This window comes from Octopus bimaculoides, chromosome 29, assembly GCF_046866305.1.
Source record: "Octopus bimaculoides isolate indiv1 chromosome 29, ASM4686630v1, whole genome shotgun sequence".
In the NCBI taxonomy this organism is placed as follows: domain Eukaryota; kingdom Metazoa; phylum Mollusca; class Cephalopoda; order Octopoda; family Octopodidae; genus Octopus; species Octopus bimaculoides.
In genome coordinates, this window is record NC_142956.1 from 4344836 (window position 1) to 4367480 (window position 22645).

A 22645-nucleotide genomic window follows, 5' to 3' on the forward strand; every position below is an offset into this window, starting at 1 on the left:
TGTATTTATAGCATCTGTGATAATCTACCGCCTAACCGTCGTGCGTTGCTCCAAGCTGTGGCTAAACAAGTTGGAACGGCTCCTATTCCGCTTTTTGCGGAAGGGAAATCACCGCTTGTGAGGTGCTCCATCTGCTGCCAAAAATCGTTAAAGGGTGGATTAGGGATGCTGTGGCTGATGATACGCAAATTTGCACCGAGGCTGAGGCTGTGGTCACCGCACATTAAGTTCCTTTTCTCGCAATTAACATCCCTACGGGACTTAGGCCCATGGATCAGGCGTAGACCTAGAACGGGCGAATGGCAGATGAGTGCAGACAAGCACTCATTCTGCTCTCCTGGGCGAGTAATACCGGCAGCGGGGCTACCACTGTGGATTTTTATAGTGGGTTGGTAGAGCACAAGTCTGACGACGTCCTGGGAGTGGCTCTAGGGTTCGATAGAGACATTCGGGCCGGAGTATCTGGATAACTTCCAGAAATCCCTAGCTTGGTTGGGCTACTGATCGGCTTTATCTGTTCGAGAGGCTGTCAAGGCATGGGTTTGGCGTCCCCCTCCATCTGCTCGAGATGCGGGTGGGACAGTGAAACTGTTACGCACGCCTTCGTGCAATGTGTAGAACTGAGGGGGTTGATGTGGAACAGCTGACGCTGGAGACAGAAAGAGTACAGCTATCGGCTGAGTCCATCATCAAGATCGTAGCGTCTTCCTCCTTTAACAAGGAAACGGAAGCGCCTTTTTTCTGTGTAGTAGCCATACTGAAACATACATTGTGGATGACGCGTAGAAAAGGAACTGAGACAGGCAACCTTATCTCTGGACGCGGGCTGGTTAGTTATTTCAACTATCACTTGCTAAGCAAGAACCCTCTAGGGAGAAAGTCCCTGTCTCAAAATGTATTTAGGAAAAGATAGATGCCTATAGTAAGGATGCTGCGAACAAATGGGACCGAGCTAGTATAGCCGGTTAAAAGCGAATAGAAGAGAAAAAAAAAAGAAAAACAAGATTATTGAAAAAAAGAAAAACAAAATTATTGAAAAAAAAAACAAAAAATTATTGAAAAAAAAAGAAAAACAAAATTATTGAAAAAGAAAATACACTGGCGGGTTAAATAAAACCCCCAAAATCTATTTTTCATACATAACTATTTATAATCATTTAATTTTTAACGCCATTCGATTTAATGATCCGATCTCATTATGTTATTATAAGATTATTTTAAAAGTATCTGATTGTAACACCAATTATATGTTGTAAGTGTCCTTGTTCGTCCCGTCTATGTATACCTTTTATAGGTAATAAAGAAACATGTTACAATCATCTCGACTTGTTCGTGTATGTTTGTGCGTTGTTCGAAAAGTTTGGCGTAAGTTGTAATATTTGTGTTTAATATGGCGGCGAGCTGGCAGAATCGTTAGCACGCCGGGCGAAATGCTTAACGGTATTTCGTCTGTGTGACACCGGTTGAAATGCTTAGCGGTGTAGCGACTCCGTGAGATTGGATTGTTACTAGTTATTTGAGTGCGTCTATACAGTAAGTGCAAGTTTCCATTGACTGTTTTTGTGTGTTCTTGTCATAACTATTGTGTGATAGTCTTCGTTTGAAAACTATCGTGTGTTTCTCCTATGGAGGAAACAGTAATTTCTGGCAAGATGCCCAATAATGTATCTTCGTCTGGCGAAGAGGAGTCAACCGGAGGAAAAAATATAGAAAATTTATTGTTTGGAGAAGTTTCGGATTCTTCTGAAGAGGAGTTTCCAAAGCTATCAAATTGTACCGTTACAAGGAGGAACATAAATGTGAAAAACATACAAACAGAAGAAAAACAAAAAAGAAGTTTTGCGTCGGCGGCTGGAGGTGGAACCCGCCAGCTGTCGACAAACAAAAGCGACATATTAAAATACAAAGACATGTTAAAAATTGAAAACGGTGTTGTCAAAGTTCAACCACCGGAAGAATTATTATTAACAGAAGAAAAACAATTATTTAAAAAGTTTACTGCAAAAAAGGAAGAAAAATCGAGCGAGTGAGCGAAGAAAGAATTGAACAAGGTTTAAAGCCCATTTGGCAGGACATTACGTATCTAGCAAGAGGCAAAAAATTCGGTGCCATTGAGGTACAATTTAAAAAGATTGAAACTGCACAAGTGCACTCTGTAAAATCCTTGGAAACCGAGGATATAATTTTGATACCGATTTACATGGGGATGAGGAAATCCAATGTAAAAATAACAAAGGTCCCACCTCAAATTGACCCAATGTGGTTGATGGCGGTCCTGGCAAAGAAGGTAGATGAGGTAAATATACTTCAAGCTATCGTCACCGAAAAACCATATTGGATAGGCCACACGGTTCACTTATTAATTCAAGGAGAACAGGCTGTAATTGAACAACTTCCAGAAAAAATAGAAGTTGGGGAGGAGTTGTTCCTCAACGTTTTTGTCGAGGGTTGAAAGCCCCGGTGTTTTTTGTGCGGCAAATTAGGCCACATTCGAAGGAACTGCGTGGAAAATAAGGAAGACGAGGAAGAGGAGAAAGAAGAAAAAGTGGAAAAAGAAGAAAAAGACGAGAAGAAAACAACAAACAAAAGAAAAATACAATCAGCAGCTCAACCGAGAGTGGCGACTACTATAGAACAACGACCAACAAAAGCAGCAAAAAGAAACCGACCACAAATAACAAGGAAAGAAGTGGAGGACAGAGGGATAGTAGCACTTCACAGCAAAAATGTTGATTTAATGAGAGAAATAAAAGCAAAAAAATCAGCCACCAGAATAGCTGAACTGTCTGAAAAATTTCAAAATTATGAACTATACGAAATGGATTCAAAGACTCATAAGATTTTATTAAATACATACAGAACATCTGTATCGGCAATGAGACTGGAATTTAACCAGTCCATTTTTCAAGACTTGCCACCTCCGACCCTATGTCAAGAAAAGGTGGAGAGTCCCTCTCCACCGGACAAGCCCTGATTAACAGGTAAGACATGTCTGTTCACATTGGTTGTTTAAATGTTCGTGGCCTGTTGTCGAGCTGGAAGCAAGGACGCTTCCTAAATGACATCAGGTCAAGAAAATTGGATGTGATTGTTGCAACGGAAACCCGAGTAAAGAGGCCAAGAGATCTGTCCCTCCTCCTGAACGGCTACGAGAAATACATTTCTCCGAGTCGGGCGGGAGGTGGGGGTGGGGTGTTGGTCCTACTAAAAAGAAACCGGGTAACCGAGAAAAAGTTGTTTTTTTTCTGATCCAGAAGGCAGGCTGGTCGTTCTGGACCTGACATTCAGTTGTGGCAAGATAATCAGGCTAGTTGCTATTTATGCGCCCAATATTATGGGCCCGCAAAGTGAATATTTTCGTGACCTGGGCAAGTTCCTGGCCACGTCGCATTCGCTAGTATTGTTAGGAGACTTTAACACAATATGTGAGGCACACACAGATTGTGTTGACTCGAACACGAACAGAAAATGTAACCCAGGCTTACGGGATCTGCTAAGTCACTTTCAGCTAGCAGACCCATATAGGTTGGAACACCCGAACACTCCACAGTGGACGTGGTCAAATAGTGACGGGTCTACCAGAACATATCTAGATAGGATTTTAATTAGAGAAACAGATAAGTCTATAGCTAAGTGTCCACAGTTTTTTTTCCAGTCAGCTACATTGACCACAAGATGGTTACCTGTAAACTGACAATAGACAAGTTACATAGTCAGGGATCTGGCTACTGGAAACTCAATACGTCCCTTTTGGCGATTGAGGAATACAGAAAGCGGATCAAGATGTTAATTCAGAGGGCATTGACAGGTACCATCATTAATAACAAATGGTGGTACGCCCTAAAAAGAGCCATCAAATATGAGTCTATTAGGTTTAGCATAAGTTTAGCAAAGAAAGGACGTAGAATAGGAGATGGTATAGTTAAGGAACTAGAAGAAGCCTGGAGGACTGGCAATGCGGACCAAGTGAAGGTGAAAAGACTGGAGTTAAACCAGCATCTTGAAGCCCAACACATGGGAAGTATTGCCAGAGCTAAGTTACGTGCGATGGGAAGTGAAGGAATCAAGGCCGCTGGATGGGCCCGAGTGGTGGAAGCTCGACAAGGAAATAGTTCCACGATACGGTCTTTGACGAACCATAATGGCGTCTTGATAAACGAACCCGAGAAAATGTGTGAGGCCTTTCGGAAGTACTTCGCCCAGCTGTTCGGGGGTGACGGCGGTCCTGATGGTGGGAGAGCCCTCGAGGACTTTCTTGCCGGTCTGCCGTGTCTCTCGGGGTCGGATGCGGAGTCTTGCAAAGGGCCAATCACGCCTGGGGAGGTGAAGGAGGCTTTGGCCGACTGTAGAGCAGGTAGGTCGCCGGGACTTGATGGTCTTCCGTATGAGCTGTATAAATGTATGCCAGACTTGTTCGGGCATCTACTGGCTGACGTTTACGCGAACTGGCAACAGAATGGGTTTATCCCCAGATCTGTGCGCCGGGGAGTAGTGACGTTGGTCAGAAAGGACCCGGACAAGGGGGACGTTATAGAGAATTTCAGGCCCATCACTCTGTTAAACGCAGAAGTGAAGATTTTGGCCAAGGTCTTAGCGAAAAGGTTGGCGCGTGTCGCGGATGGTATAGTCGGGGAGGCACAGACATGTGCCGTCCCAGGCAGAGCCATTCAGGATACCCTCCATCTTATTCGCTATACCATAGAGAGGGTTGATAATAAATCTGGCAAAGGTGGGGCACTGGTACATTTGGACCAGTCTAAAGCTTTTGATAGGGTTGACCATCGATACCTGGCGACTGTGCTTGCGCGGTTCGGCTTGGGCCTTGGCTTCCTCAGGTGGTTTATTGCTTTGTACCACAACATTTACTCGATAGTTCGGGTGAACGGTTTCCTTTCGAAGCCGTTCTGTATCAGACGCTCGGTTCGTCAAGGATGTCCGCTCTCACCGCTTTTGTATGTGGTGGCTCTCGAGCCACTACTGCAGAGGTTGAGTGGCATTCCGAGAGAACCAGGTCTAGAGGAGTTTGTTACGGCTTACGCGGATGATATCACTATCAGCGTAACCTCAGTAGCACGCCTACGTGAAGTGGGTAAGACTATTGAGGCTTACGAGGAGGTGGCAGGAGCAAAGATTAACCGGGAAAAGTCGGTCGGCTTACAACTCGGCACTTGGGTTGGCAAGTCGATGCCTTCAGACAGCACTGTTGGGCGCTGGACGGAGGGACCGGTTAAGTTGCTGGGAGTTTGGTTTGGTCCAGGCCTCCAGATAGAGAAGAACTGACGGAGGTATTGATCAGGGTGGCTGCAGTAGTCAAGACCTGGTCTTGGCGGTGGCTATCCCTGAAAGGGAGTGAAGAGGTGGCCAATGTGTTTATCGCATCGGTCATTACTCACTGCCTAACCGTCGTGCCTTATCCGGATTCGTGGTTGATCAGGTTGGAGAGACAGCTCTTTCGCTTTTTGTGGAAGTGCAGGTCGCCACTTGTGAAACGCTCTGTCTGCTGTCAAAAGCCTTTAAAGGGAGGTTTAGGGATGCCTTGGTTAATGATGCGCAGGCATGCGTTGAAATTGAGGCACCTCTGGATTCTCCTGGATAGTGAACGGGTGTGGTCTCCGCTGGCCAGACAAATGTTCCCCGAGTTCAAAAGTTTTTGCGAGCAGGAAGCCTGGTGTTCTCGTAGACCGAGGTCGAGTGAATGGCATAAAGAGTGTCGTAAGGCCCTCTTGCTTTTCCGCCGCTCGGGCAACGCCAGCTGTGGAGGTTCCACACGGATTTTATATAGTGGGTTGGTAGAGTCTGAATGCGACGATGGCCTGGGGGCGACTCTAGGTCTCGGGTTTATTCAACTGGACAACCTGTTTCACCGTACATTCGGGTTGAGAACGTTGGACAACTTCCAAAAGTCCTTAACCTGGCAATGCTACAGAGGTGCCTTGCCCGTTTGGGATAAGCTTGCAAGGCACGGTAAGCGTCAGTCGCCGACCTGTCCAAGATGCGGGGGAGACAGGGAAACCGTCCCTCATGCTATTGTTCAGTGTCCGGAGATATCTGAAATGTGGGCTTATGCTGAACACCTGTTGTCCGGCGAAGGAAGAGTACAGCTGTCGACTGAGTCAATTATAAAAATTGACCCACCGGGAGTTTTAACAAACGAAGGTAAGAATTGTTTTCTCACGGTTGTAGCAATAGCGAAAGAGGTAGTATGGAAGACGAGGATAAAAGGAATTAAGACAGGCAACTTTATCTCTGGCCACAATTTACGTTCATTTTTTACTTTTCATTTGAAAAGGAAAGTGTGGCTGGAGAGGAGATATTTGTCGGAGTGTACGTTCCAAAAGAGATGGAAGCATGTTGCACGAGTGTTGTGCGTGCAAGGAACCGTGTGAATAGTCAGAAGAAGAAAAAAAAAAAAAAGGTGTCAGCGATAGATCGGGGCTTGTGGGGTCGGAGCGTGGCCTGATCATCGCTTCATTTGTGTTGTCTAACGTACTGTTAATATCATTCGATTTTTTATATTTTATAAAATTTTTAAAGTCATATTTATGTAAACCATTCGCATTACTGATCCCAATCAGTTGTTTTGTACCATTCTATGTTTGGCCCCCTGTGGGCAATAAAGAAATTGGTATTTCGTCTCTCTTTACGTTCTGTGTTCAAATTTCGCCGATGTCAACTTTATCTTTCATCTTTTCGGGTTCGATAAATTAAAAACCAGTTGCGTATTGGGATCAATCTAATCGACTGACCCCCTCCTCCAAAATTTCAGACCTTGTGACTAGAGTAGAAAAGAATGTTTGTGTTTGTTGAATTTGCACTGTGTTGATGTATTACACGGTCGAATTTTTGTTTGAGTGTATTTCAAACCCCTATTTTTCTGCTTGTGGTAGTCCTTTGTTAACGTTTTCGCCCTTGTGTGAAGGGGAAAATATTGCTGTATTTTTCAGAAAAGAGACAAATCACCTCTTAAAACCAAGACCAGTAGTGAACCTGGTACAAATGAAGATATTAGAAGCGGAGAAGGAAGCACAGCTTTAATTAGCATGCCGACAGAAGAGTTTATGCAAGGAAGAAAAGCCAGCAATTTTGCAGCAGCGGTCGGTGTTTCAAAAAAGACAATAAATTGGAGAAGCGATGAGCTCGGAAAATACAAAGGTATGATGAAAAGGGAGGGGAGCGAAACAGTGATTACCCCTCCCAGTGAAACGATGCAGAATGCACTGCGGTGCACCGTGATATATAAATCATTTGTGACCCAAGCAAAAACAACTGGATAACGCATGTAAAGAGGCGGTGGAACTAACCCACCGTCCTGTTTGGAACGACGTAGTATACATCAAAAGAAGAGTGAAGTATGCCACAATAGAAGTCCGGTTTAAAACCGAGGAAAAGGCAGAACAAGGCCTTTTATTCTCTACCACACAAACGGATTGTGGTGAAGCTGTCTGATATCTGTGAGGCTTAATTTACATAAATAGTTGATGTCCTTCATTCTCAGTTAATAAGAAGTAGTCACAGTATTATGATTCTACAGCCTATAGAATTACATCTGAAGATTGGTAGGGATCTGTCTTTGGTCCCCTGTTGCTTCTGGTATGTAGGACATTTGGCAAAAGCGACCAGATATGTAGAGTGCACAGAACTGGATTATTCACGGCAACAATGCACTCTGTCACCGAGCTACTCTCATTCATGAGATTCTTGCCAATAATCACCTGGTATCGCTTCTGCACCTACATTATTCACCAGATTTAGCACCTGTGAACTTTGATCTCTTCCGCAAGATGAAAATGCCACTCAAAGGTCGCCATTTTGACACCGTTGTCAAGATTCAGTGTGAATTTCAGAAAGTCCTTGACTCACTTATGGAAAATGACTTCCTGACCGGATTGCGAAAGTATCAAGTAAGGTGGAACCGGTTTATTGTTACACAAGGTGGCTATTTCTAAGGAGAGGATGTTAAAACGCAGGTAAATGAGTTATCATTTTTATTAACCATAATTAATCGTGGAACTTTTTGAAACAACCTTGTATCTACTACTTATAACCCATGCTCGATTTCTGCCATGGTCTCATTGCCTCAGCTCTTATTGAACAATGAGATAGCCTACCATCATCCTCACCTTTTTACATATCGATGTCATTTATTGTATCTTGCAGCCAATATCTATTTTGAAGAGATAAAGATAGATAGATAGATAGAGAGAGAGAGAGAGAGAGAGAGAAAGAGAGAGAGAGAGAGAGAACGGTTGTCTCAGCAGCAAACCAAAGTCTTCTATCTGGATAAAGACAATGCTTTGTGGCTGTAATGATAGATTTACTATCAGCAAAAAAGTCAGGGTGTTCACACTTGGAACACATTTTGTTATGTCTACCAGATTATGAGATGTATCTGCCCAAACAACATCAACAACAACAATATCCTATCAGTAAACATAGTAAAAAAAAAATGTAAAATAAACGAAAACGTCATTAACGCACCATTTATTCCTAAATTACGACATATTTTAGTTCTCTGTTCCAAAATACAATATTAACTCTATTGTCTTCTAAATTATCCATTTCATGAACCATGCTAACCACATTAGATATTTTGTGAAATTTCAGTAATATCAATATATTTAATAAAATTATTATGCAGCTAATCTCTTTAAATCTAAATTATGAATGGAACCTGTTCTCTGTCATTCTAATAAAAGCTCAGGTGAAGATTATATTTATAGAAATCCACGAGGTACTGATCTTTTATACTCACCAATTTGTTGTGATGTTGTCAGCACCTCCTTCACACACATTGGAGTCTCTGAAATGAATATTTTCAAGTTTTACCTTTCATAGTATAATTTCATTATCTTTATTAATAATCTACCTTTTATTATTGTAAGAAGGACATCCAGCAGTAAAACCCATGCAAAAAACTGACCCAGATGTCTGATGCAGTCTTCTGTCTGGCTAGCTCTTGTCAACTGCCCAACCCATGACAGCATGGAGGACAGACGTTAAACAATAATGATGATTTCTGTCATCAATGGTCAAATGGTGACAGCTATGGTTTGGGTCAACATCTTTTTGTTTTCAATAGAGGCGCCATGTAAGAACTCAATACTTAATTCCACAACAAAATACACTAATCTTCCTAAATCTCCTCTCTTTTCACACAAATAATCTAACAATATTCCAATTCTCTCATTTAATTATTACTTGATGAGATTGTTTGTCTCTTAGTTTTGTCATTTTTCTTCTTACATTTGTGCCAAATCTGTGACATGGCATTGTCCTCAAAACTCTAGACTGCACTAATCAACAGTCTACTCCTCTTCTGCTTAATTCCAAATTGGTCATCCAAGTTGGTCATCAAAGATCTAGTCACAGAAACATAACGCACCACTTCAAATAGGATGAAGATACACTGGCTCCTTTTGGTATATGTTGCTAGTAATCATTACTTCTAACCCCCCCCCCCCACATCACAGTTCATCAGAGTATCATCTGATTCAGGAAATATTTGAAGACATTTGAATGTCATATCCTCCTTAATAAAGCAGCTATTTTGAGCAATGGATGTGCAATGCCAATGTGCAGGGACAACAAAGTCTAAATGCTTTGAGAAGTGTTGGTTTTAAGAGGCATCAGATGTAGTGTGCAAGAGAGAAGACTATGCTAGTATGATCATATGTGATGTGTATGGATGAGGTCACCTGCATAAAGAGGTACTGACCTCTAATTGTGGAGAGAACCTCAGGAAGACAGATGAAATGGTGAGAAATGAACCTCAGATGTTGAACCTAACAGACAATTGACAGTTTGCTGTGCTTGAGAACTCACCCACACACCTAAATAAAATAAAGGTCATAAACACATGTCTGTCCCCCAACAATGCTACCCCCACAACCCATCTTGCCCCACACATGCTGCATTCCCCTTCCATCCTCCCTAATGTACCCTACCTGCACATATAATGCCCCCACTGAATCTCTTCTCTAAAGGGTACCTTTCCAATCCCCCTCCCTCTATGACCCTCCCTTCACAATCTCATAAACTCACCCACACACTCCTCCAGCTCTCTCACCATCATATTTCACCATTTAGTCTCTCTCCCCAAATAGGGCAACCATAAAAACAACAAAATAGACATTAGATGCTGTTATGTTATACTCACTAATTGGCTCTGGCACCGTCTGCACTTCTTTCTCCTCAAATTGTGGATTCTCTGAAATAAATATTTTCAAGTTTCATACTTTACACGAAAATGTATTTATCTTTATCAATAATCTATATTTTATTATTGTGAGACATTCCTAACATCAATGGTTAACCAGTGATCACTATGGCTTTGATCAATATCTTTATACTTTTACAAGTGGCTCCATGTAATAGCCAATATTACATGGGACCATTGATCTTCGTAATCTTCCTCTCTCTATTAAGACATTCTACATAATCTAGCAATATTGCAATTATATCCCTTAATTATCACTTAATATCAGTTCACCTTTAAGTTTTGTTTTTCTTTGCTTATATTTATGACATTGTTCCCAAGACTCTAATCTTCACTAACAATCTGCTTAATCCCAGTTTCAAGCAAGTCGTTCATCAAAGATACAGCAACAAACACATATCACACCACTTCAAGAAGGATAAACATACACCTAATCTCTTTGTTAAACGTTGTTGCTGATAATTTTAGCTGCTCACTTCACCTATTCATCTTATTCAGGACATATTTGAAGGTGGTTTCATGATCTGGTTTGAATGTAACAATCAAATCAGAACCAAAACGAAAATTTGAGAGACAAACAGAACTGTGCCTCTATTAGTTTTAATATCATCTAAAATCCAACATAACAACATGGAGTTGTGTGTTAAAATCTCTCAAACTGGGAACGCATATTTTCACTTCTTTAAGGTATTGTTATGAATCTAATACTTTGCCAAAGATGACAATGCTGTTTTGTAAGTACTGTTGTATTTAAATTGTTTCTGGTTCACAATTGATCATAAAAATTTGATGCAGATTTATCGATATTTCAGTTAGCCACCTCCATTATTTTTATGTTGCTGGCAGAACCCACTTGAAGTGTGACAAATTTTCTACTTGGATAAAGGCATTGTCATTTGAATGTAGTCATAGATATATTATTATAGAGAAAAGACGCCGGGAACATCTTTTATCATAAATGTGCCACATTATGACAGACCTGCACCTATACAACAGCATGAAATACTTTTTCTGCACAACAAAGTCAACTAGACAAGCAAGAGGAACAGATGGATCACTAGAAAATATTCTTACCAACTCCGCTTCTGCTTGTTACAGGTTTCTGACACCTGAGACATCGTTTAAGAGAAATGTTTGAACAATCTTCACATGTGACAAAATGTTCACAAGGCTGGAACTTTGTTATTGCCTCTTTATTTCTGCACCACAAACATCTGTGAAACAAAATACAAACATATCAAACCAATAACTTTCATTTATAACAAATACTAGATTCTGTAGATGTTTACAATAGAGAATATTATGAGACACTTCAGTGACTAGCAGGAGTACACCAGTAATCCTTCATTAAACAATTACATGCAGGCAGATTTATATATTGATAAATACATGTCTCAACTTTGATACATAACAAAAATTGTTGACACACAGTGAACTACATATATTCCAGAAATATACTTCAATTCTAACATAGATCTCATTTCCTCTGAACAAATATATGTAGATGAGTTTGTTTATATATAATACTATATTATATATATATATATATATATATATATATATATATATATATATATATATATATATATCAGGCACTTTATTTTATCTAATCTGATTAACAAGTGTTCTATAATTAGACATTTGGTTTTGAATTGTATGGATGGAGGACAGGAGGCAATTGTCATCGCTTCATGTATGGACGAACTATATAATAAAAGAAGTCACTGTTCTAAAGAAAAAAGACAATGACTTGAGAATTATATATGATATGTGTATATATATATATATATATATATATATATAGCACTGTCCAACTCCCTTCTCCCTTCCCCACTTTTTCACATCTACATACACACATACATACGTTAAGACCACCAGCATTCTCTCACACACACAGCTTCTCGTATTTGGGTTCACCGCTTCTTTCCCATTTTGTTATCCCCCCTTTTTCTTAGCTCTCCTGTGCGAACTTTCTGTCCGGTAGTCGCCATGATAGATTGCTGACCACGACATTAAAATTTTTTTTCTCCTTGTTTTCCTCCTGATTACTTTCTGTTGAAGAGCGTAGCTCGAAATGTTAAAGACTTTCTCTATTCGCAAGCGTTAAACTAATACATCCTTTTGTTGTTCACACCACCTGTCCTCGTCTGTTGTTGCTTTGTTCGTCAATTCTCCCATATATATATATATGTACTTTCATGATGAATGTGTTGAAGATAGTAAACGTCATATTTCCATCAGCCATCTATACCACTAACTTCATGATGATCCGAGACCAATAAAAGGTACATATTGGTTCTATGATTGAAGGACTGTGGGGAATGGTCCAACTACCAAATTGGTCCATTCAGTGCCTGACACATGTGACATTCTTGTGCCATCACTACCGAAAAACATCTGGCCATGCAAAGGGAAATTTCAGAAATTTGATGTAAGGGATATTTAAAACATAGTAATAAGATACCATTCTACACCCTACAGAATCACATCTGAAGATTGGTAGGGATCTGTTTTTGGTCCCCTGTTGCTTCTGGCATGTATTAATTAAACAGATGCCAACCTGAAGCATGTTACTATACTCTATAGACCTTTGCTTCAATCTGATCTGCACATAATGCAGCAATGGATTTCTAACTCAAGCTGGTGTTAGACAGGTGCACCATTATACATTATGGAAGGAGAACCCAGAATTTACCAACTCCCTCCAAAATACCCAAATTAAGAAATCTACTGGTGAACCTGACTTCAACATTAATGTCAACAAACACCTTTGAAGGATGATACACATTCTTAAAATCATCAAGAAGATCAAATGTGTCTTAACATCACTCAGAAAAAGCTTTGTCTGTCACTTTGTTGAGTTATTCCTTTAAAGTTATATATGGCTATCACACATCCACACTTACAATTTGCATCTCCAATCTGGAACCCACCATCCTGTCTAGAATATTCCTCTACTGGAAGCTGTCTGAAGACATACAACTAGGCAAATACCCTCTACCAGTCGCCATATATATTGTTTCTTTGGATTTCAGCACAGCACAATAAAGTTTAAGTTTTGATGTCTAACAGCTGACTTGGTTCAATCCCATACGAATATCCACCATCTTCCTACAACACCTTTGGTCATCTTCTTGAATGCAATATCTATAACATCAGCAGACTAAAACAAAAGCAGTGCAGCACCCATGACATTCAGGAATATTTCCCCTAGTTCAATGTTGAAGCATTGAATAAACTACAGACATCAGTTGTTAGCTATCAGGACACTGCATTCGTCAAATCTTCCATGTTTCCTGAAATTCCTTAACATTGCTCCTGATGTATCTATGTACCCTTTCCTTTATATGGCTCTTTTACTGTTCCCTTCTTGTTTGAGTGTTTTATTCTATGTATCATCCATGTGCTTCTAGCTTCGATTGCTGTCTTTCTTTATTCGACTAATTGTTTTCCACTAAGTTCAGCTGTGCACTGTATACACTGAATTACTATTATAACATTCACATAAACAATCATTTGTAAAAGAGCAGAGAAAATCTACCGATGCTTGTAAATTGAATAAAACAGAATGATATTTATAGAGTCAAAAAATCAATATCTATAAACAATAACTGAATTTCAGCAGACAAAGAATGTTTAGTATAATCACTGAAGGGAAAATGTGTCTGCTTCATTAGTAGCTAATATAGAGAGATGCATCGCAAAGAAATTGCTAAACCTTATAAAATATGGGAGCCTAAGGCGACAGAAATACCTAGTAATGGTATATGCGTTATTTGAATTATTTATGTTTCCTGGCAGTTTTATTTTCTGTGAAGATATGTGGCAATGTTCGATCACTTCATTATTTAGTTCCACATTTTCCTATTGGTCACAAAGAGAGGGAAGTGTAGGTTGACAGTGAGGTACATCTGTCAATAAAACCGATCAGTATTTGCATGTTTGTAGGTTACTTTCTTATGAAATCTTTCATAATAATGATTGACTGAGACATAGAAGAGAGAGAGAAAAACATGTTGGTAGATAGATAAATTCCACTTACTTCTAAGTAACAATTTCAAAATTTATTCATTCACTTCATTATTTAATTCTACCATTTTCCTATTGGTTACAAAGAGAGGTAGGTGTAGCTTGACAGTGAGGTACATCTGTCAATACAACTGATCATGTGAATGTAATCAGAATAGTGTTCTTTTTTTGATCCCCTAACAACTGCATATTGTTTATTGTATGGCTTTTGATCAAAACACTAGTGATAGTATAATGTATTGGTAGAATTAAAACTAAACAAACATAAACATTATTATATACAAAATAGAAAATGTACCGGTTTATCTTGTCATTGCCAGGAAATACTTACTGTGGTGGTAAAAATGTTTGTAATTTTTGTTTCAAATTTGGGTCCTTAACGAGGTCTAATGGTGTGTTATTCTTGTCATTTTTATGGTAAAGGTCGGCTCCGTGGTTGGCTAGATATCTAGCAACCACTATGCCAGGGAGCCATTCTTCCTTTTCCAGGTTCAGCTCTCTGCAGCACTACAAATGATGAAATATATAATGATAACAATATTACACAAATACGCTTAAGAGGTGACCCAAATTAAAGAACAGTTAATCTAAATCTACTCATAGCTTGTTTATCCAGTAATTAAAAAGATTACAAAATATTGAGTTCCTAAATCATCTCTATTTGAGTCCATTTCCCATTTCCATTTGTTTTTACTTTATTTTCACTATTAAGCCATCTTTTAAACATATTATCAATATATTGAGAAGGACAAATCTTATTGGTTAACACCAAAGTTATTGATACTTAATGAGTAAATATTTATTTGTCGATCACAAATATCACAATATAATCAATAAATAAAACAAAAAAACAATATACAATAATCATAGCATCAAGTCAAATATAGGAAGAACAAACCAACAAGAACATGTCTATGCAATTGACCAGATAAAGGCGGCCAAGTGGTCATACCATAAGAAATATTTATGGAAGGGTATTGTATATATATAACTATAACACAACATGAGAACAAACAATGTAAGTCATATCACTTTGACTCCCTCCAGTCCATTACAACCCCTGAAAGTGACTGGAAAATGCTCGGCTGACACTTATTATCATAAACACAGAATTCTGTCTATCTGTCCACCCAGGACCTCTTTATTTCAGTCTACATTTACTCTACATGGATACATTCTACCTTTTTGGAATCAGGATGATCCCAGGATTGAAAATCTGCCTTTCATTTCCTTCTTGAACATCCAGCATTGACATTGGAATTGGGTCTGGACAAAGATTTGTTACATGCTGACTGTTGAAAATACAGATTTTAAAAGAATTCCAAAAATTTGTCAACTTACAAGTTTTTAATTCAAAGTGATTTTAAAGTAATACAAAAACTTTGTGAATTTCAAAACTATTTTCAATTAAGATAAATTTAAAACTAGATCCAAGTGAGAATGAGAGGTTTCGTGTTCATAAGGTTTCGAAGTACCACAGAGTTTGTGAATTGAAGCATTCGGAAGGAAATATTGAAAAACTTGAACTTTTGGCCCAAACTGGACTTTCGACCAGATCAGACTTTTGGCCCGATCGAACTTCTGGTTGGATTGGAGTCAGTTTATTCATAGATTTGGGTGCTGAAAGATTTGCAGTTCAGCTACTGGGTCTGGGAATTGGAAGCATTCAACAAGATAATAATGGAGACATCATGTTTGCAAATGACTGCCTCTTTTTTGGTCAAAACTGTAGAAGAGTTGATTACCAAGGTTTACCCAAACATTGGACATAATTTTCAAGATCATGATTAACGTTTTGAAAAGCCACATTTGCACCAAAGAATGAAACTGTCCAGTCTATCAATTGGAAACTTATGCAATCAATCAATGCTGAAGAAAAACATGATCTCTCAATTGATACTGCTATGGATCCCAATGAGGATATGTATAATCCTGCTGAGTTCCTTAAATCTTTAGATCCTCCTGGAGTGCCTTCTCATAAACTGACATTTATGGAGGGAATTCCAATCATGCTTTGGCTCCTCCAAAGTTGTGCAATGGAACAAGACTGATTGTCAGGCAAATACATCCACATCATTTGGAAACAACAATCCTCACTGGACAAGGAAAGGGAGAAAATGTGTTTATTTCAAGAATTCCACGAATTCCAGCAGACATATCCTTTGAATTCAAGAGAATTCACAATTTCCAGTAAATGTTAGTTTTGCAATGTCAATTAACAAGAGTCAAGGAAAATCACTGAAAATTGTTGGACTTCACCTCATTCAGGATGACATTGCAAAAGTTGGAGAATTTTGAATGAGAAACGATGTCCCATCCACTATATTCGCCGGACATTGCCCCATCTGATTATCATTTATTCCGCGGTCATCAAAACCATTTGGACGGGGAAAAATATGAACTCTGTAGACGAGGTCAGAACAGTACTGGAGGAGTATTTTTTGTCACAATCAAATGAATTTTGGAAGAATGCTCTGCAAGTCTACCAGATAGATGGAAGGGCATTGTCGAAAATGAAGGAGAGTATATTTTAGATTAAAAAAAGAACTTTGTTTATCTTAATTTTGAAAAATAAAGAAGTATAAAGAAACTGCATTATTTATGGGATGACCCAATACTTACCTCTTCTTGGTTGATTTATGACTACACATCTACCAATTCATACATCCACAAATACAGATTCTCTTGTGTGTGTATGTATATACAAACACATGCATGCAGACACACGCATTGCACACACACACACACACACATAGACGCACACGTGCACGGCCACATAAATACAAAAGCATATATTCTCCAACACAAGGTGCATCCCCATACATACACACTCACAGAAGGGCTCTCATGTCCACAAGCCTCTGTCTCCACAACTACAAAGATATCCATGTAAATACACACACACACTAACAAACATGTGGAGATGTACGCCCACAAAGACACACATGCGCCCATGTCCCCACCAGTGCATGATGGGTCGAAATGATTGTATTGAGTCGAGTGAATTCCATTTTCTGTCATTATTTATAGACGTTATGGACACGAAGTAAATCCAGTGGAATTTGAATTCATACTGTTGGTAACATCAGATAGCCAAATACAGAGAACGGGATTTGAGCAGCATACTAGAAGGTGTATACACAAACTTAAAATCATTAATTGTGTGTATGTGTTTCTGAGTGTGTATGTGTTTCTGAGTGTGTGTGTGTCTGTGCGTGATTTTGAGTCTGTGAGTGAGTGAGTGAGTGTGCGTATATATATATGTGTGTGTGTGCGCGCGCGCGTGTGAGTGTGTGTGTGTGTGAGTGTGTGTGTGTGTGTGTGTGTGTGTGTGTGTGTGTGTGTCTGTTCCTAACTCTAAATAAAAAACTTAAACACAGGAAAATTCACTAAGGACCTTGCTTCATTGTATGCATTCTCTCATATCCTAACATTGAACATTGTTATGACATGTCAACAAGAAGTCAGTGGATACATGTCATGTACAAGAAGTATGATAGAGAGCTGTTTCCATCAGAATTCTTCATTGAACGGACTGGATGTATTTACCATGGCACCAGCACTATAACTGTTACCGTCTATCATGTCACACAGATCTCACCTCTATACTGCATCATTGTTAATTGGGAATAATATCTCTTCTCTTGAATAGGTCACTTCTCCATCACATTGTGATGGCTGTGTTTATACGACCAACATCCGAGATGGGTCACCTTCTATACCGTGATGAGGCCATATCTTTGAGGGTAAAAAGAGATGGAGCATAGTTTGTTACATAATATAAGGGTAGACTGGATCACGAAATAGTAATGGAAGATGGGGTTGATAGATGTGAATAGATACATGACAAGCAATGCCTGTCTCTTTCTTTCTTTCATTCTCTCTCTCTCTCTCTCACACACACACACGTACACATACACACGTACACATACACACACACACGTACACATACACACACACAAACTCATACGTACATTTTGTTGTTGTTGGCACTCCGCCGCTTACGACGTCGAGGGTTCCAGTTGATCCGATCAATGGAACAGCCTGCTCGTGAAATTAACGTGCAAGTGGCTGAGCACTCCACAGACACGTGCACCCTTAACATAGTTCTCGGGGACATTCAGCATGACACAGAGTGTGACAAGGCTGGCCCCTTTGAATTACAGGCACAACAGAAAAACAGGAAGTAAGAGTGAGAGAAAGTTGTGGTGGAAGAGTACAGCAGGGTTCACCACCACCCCCTGCCTCATGGAGCTTTAGGTGTTTTCGCTCAATAAACACTCACAACGCCTGGTCCGGGAATCGAAACCGCGATCCTATGACCGCGAGTCCGCTGCCCTAACCACTGGGCCATTGCACCACCATACATACATTTACACACACACACACACACACACAAACATATGTATATGTATACATATATTCAGAAATAATTTTAAAACTTACCTCATATAAAATATCCATGGGTACACCCTCGGAATGAAACGGATCTTTTTTTGCTGCAAAGTGCAAACAATTGTTGCCTTCACCATCAGCAGCATTTGTGTTACCACCCCGAGCCATTAACTTTTGCATAATTCCGAGATGACCAAAAGAGACGGCTTGAAGGAATGGTGTCATTTTTGCTTGGTTGTTCATATCTGACTCTACTGAATCCTTTGTGGAGATAAAATAGAAAATGAAAATTTACATGAAATTTAGGGTGGATATCAATGTGTTATTACTGTCTTCTCGGTACGTGATCAAACTGATCATGCACATTTGATGTTTGTCAGTGAAATCAAAATTCCATAAGGTCCCTCAATATTTTGCCATGTGCATGTTGTAGAGGCATGATAAATCTGTTAAGAAATCATAAACAGGTTGTTTCAGCCTAATCTACATTTATCCCTCACTATAGTAAATTTTATGGGAGTTAAACTAGCGTGAACACATGATTATCAGGCCAAATCTAGTGAAGAAGAATTATGTCAAATGTATACTTTAGATGTTGTTATATTAATTGGGGGTTCATAAAACCCCTCAGGCAGTTAGTGTCCAAATACATGAAATTAATGTATATACACATATACATATATATACATTAGTGTTGCATATATAAATATGGAAAATAAAGTTCACAAGAACCTTTATTCATCCACAACAGTCGTTTCGACCCATCTCGCATGGATCCTTTGTAGGTGGGATACTAGATAATTAGTTGTGCAGATGCCACTCATTAAGTGTCTTGTTTTATGCTCAGTTTTGCTTGGCATGTTGTTGTCGCCTGGAGGTTTTGGGATTATAGCATTATAGCCAACAATCCGGCAGCAACAACATGCCAACCGAAACAGAGTATATTTAATGAGGCAGCCTCTTTACAACAAGACACCCGATGAGATGTAGCACAACCAGTTGTACAGTATCCCGCCTGCAAGGACCGATGCAAGATGGGTCGAAACTCCATTTCGTATTTCCCCCATTCGTTGTAAATTCAACAAATATACTGAATGGCAAAAGAAATGCGAGACGTGTGTGACTGTGAAATATGTTTTAATTTCATTATGTCACAGATAAATTTTGATAAATATGGTACAGTCAATTTCTTGGGTGGTTGTCTATGGGTGGTTGCCATGTGTTCTGGAGGTGGACGGATACAACACAAAGAGATTGTAGAGTGTGACATGTTCAATACCGTCTATGCTCTCCCTGTGTTCAAAATGGACATACACTCTCGGTACATGGAGTGCATGAGGTGGTTCACAAAAGCCATTGACATTTGTGCCCACAACCTGAGCAAAGCTGCCTCCAGTTCCATTTGAGTTGTCATCCTTGGGACCACCTGGTTCAGCCGTCTCTGGATTTCGTCTCACAGGAGTCCAATTGGGTTCAAATCCGGACTGAGAGCCGGCCACAACAATGTTCTGATGTATGTTGTGTTGATGCAGGAAGTCCATGGTGACCCTGGCCATGTGGGAGGGAGCATTGTCCTGCCGGAACACATGGCTCTGACGACGCGTGAAGAAGCGCATGATGTGAGGTGTTAGGGTCTCGTCAACATAGCACTAAGCTGTGATGCCATTCTCTCTGCCTGCGCCACCATTTTGGAACACACGGGGCCCAGTTCTTTGATTCAGGCCTATAGCACCCCAAACCATGATGCTTTGGCCACCACATGTGTCTCTCTCCATGACACATGTATCTCTGTAGCGTTCATTCCTCCTACGCCACACCCTCACTCTGCCATCCGAGGTCGAAATGCAGTACTGGCTTTCGTTAGAGAAGACCATCGACCTCTATCGTTGATGCCAACGGTGTTGGTGCTGTGTAGCCCACTGTAGTCATGCCTGGTGGTGGCAGGCAGTGAAAACAAGCCCGTCAGCAGGATGACGGCAACGCAGCTTGTTGGCAGCCAGTTGACGTACTGTGTCGTAGCTGGTGGATCGCTGTCCAGGGCCAATGGTGACATGAGTTGTCATGCTGGCCAGCCTGAAGCGATCATAGAGGTGTTGCAAGTGGACGAAGCCGTCCTGCCTAGGCGTGGTCACCCGGGCGTGTACTCTGCAGGCATGGTCTGCAGTGCTGTTGGTGTCTTGCTGTTGCAGGTAATAGATGGTGCTGACATGGACATTGTAAGCTTTCGCAACAACCAAGGCAAGCTGCCCTACTTGCAATCAGCCGTTAGCTTGTTATCTCTGAATTGCTGACAATTGGGTCATACCTAATGCGTCCAAATTACGAATGCCAGGAACGTGGTTCAAGTTGATTTTTTATACCCATAACCTTCATGAGATGCATGTGCATTTCGGCTTCCATGACTGCTACCCACAGCATTCAATACAGCTGCATTTTGGCATCTCATTTCAGGGAAAATTGAAAGATTACCTGCAATTTGGGTCGCCGTCATTGGAATATTTACATTTACATCTCTGAAATAAAGTTTCAGAATTTACTATATAAAAATGACATTTGAAAAAATCGCATTTCTTTTGTGGTTCATTGTAGTACAGAATTCCTGAGGTAGACACAGTGACACTTTTATCACAACTGTGGATGACAACAGGTAACTTAAACAGTGAAATGCTTATACCACTAACCATATAACCAAAGTCCAAATATTTACTTTTAAATAAATGAATATATATATATATATATATATATATATATATATATATATATATATATATATAGCGAGAGAGAGAGAGAGAGAGAGAGAGAGAGAGAGAGAGAGAGAGAGAGATTCAAATTGAATATGGCACTTAAGTTTAGGCACCAGAATATAGTATGGTATTATTCAAACAATTCCAAAACCAAGCTGATCAAAAATCAAAAAAAGCAACACAGATTTTCAAGGTTATTGCAGTACTCACGTTTCATGCAACTCCGTTTATTTAAGTAATGCTCGCATTTGATATATATATATATATATATCTACACTGAAAAAACTGAAATGAGTCCACTGGGCCCATTGGTAGAAAGATGGAAAAAGGCTGGCAATACAGAGAGCATCCAACTGCAGAAAATTTGCCTCAATAAAATCTGTCTCATCCAATCAAGCATAGAAGATTGGATATTAAGAATGTTGTTGATAATGATGATATATATATATATATATATATATGGTGGTTGTCTACTCCTTACACAGAGTTTGACCACCTCCCGCACCTATACCTTAGCCCTTTCATGGCGTCTGATGTGGCTTTTTAAACCAGACAATGTTTTGAAAAAACAACCACACAGATTGCACCTCTGATTTGCACTACCAATACCTGCAGGTAAGTTCTGCTCATTGTGGATCCTAACATGTCTTTTAAGACCCCCATTGGATTTGCAAGCCCTCTGGCACACACCACATTCAAGCTTGTGCACAGAGATATAATCAGAATAGCTGGTTGAAATTTGTTTTCCATGGGTTCGCAGGTCAGATTTGAGGCCAGCCAAAGACACGCATGGTCTGTCACAGACTGTGCACACAAAAAGGTCCTTGTCATTGACCTTCTCAATCTTTACATTTTTTGATATATATATATACATATACATATATATATATATATATATATATATATATATATATATATATATATATATATATATATATATATATATATATATATACATGACAGAAGTTAAATAGACGACATACCATAAAACATTGTTTTATGATTGTTTTAACTTGCAAATGTTTATATTTTTTATGAATTCCCATTTTTGTTTCAGGTTCTATAGGTGACTGTTTAATCATGCTGCATACAAAAACCTTGGAACTGTCCGAATTTCAAGAAGGTCATATTGTGTGTCAATCTGAAGGTGGACTTAGTGTAAAACTACAGGAAACCTTGGAATCCTGCTATCTGCAGTTAATAGGGTGATTGTACAGTTCACCAGAGAGGGGAAGGATTCTACATTACCTCACTCAGGATC

At 39.7% G+C, this 22645-nt stretch overlaps 1 protein-coding gene across 1 annotated transcript; it reads right to left on the bottom strand.

The window, feature by feature from the left end:
- Positions 1 to 10082: 10082 nt before the first annotated feature.
- LOC149130304 (E3 ubiquitin-protein ligase MIB2-like) lies at positions 10083 to 18880 on the bottom strand. The gene is made up of 4 exons (XM_089345711.1): positions 18692 to 18880; positions 14577 to 14752; positions 11291 to 11430; positions 10083 to 10207 (listed from the first exon to the last, which is right to left on the bottom strand). The coding sequence occupies exons 1-4, from the start codon at positions 18863 to 18865 to the stop codon at positions 10083 to 10085; spliced, it is 615 nt and encodes a 204-aa protein (XP_089201837.1). The 5' UTR covers positions 18866 to 18880.
- Between the last annotated feature and the right edge of the window lie 3765 nt (positions 18881 to 22645).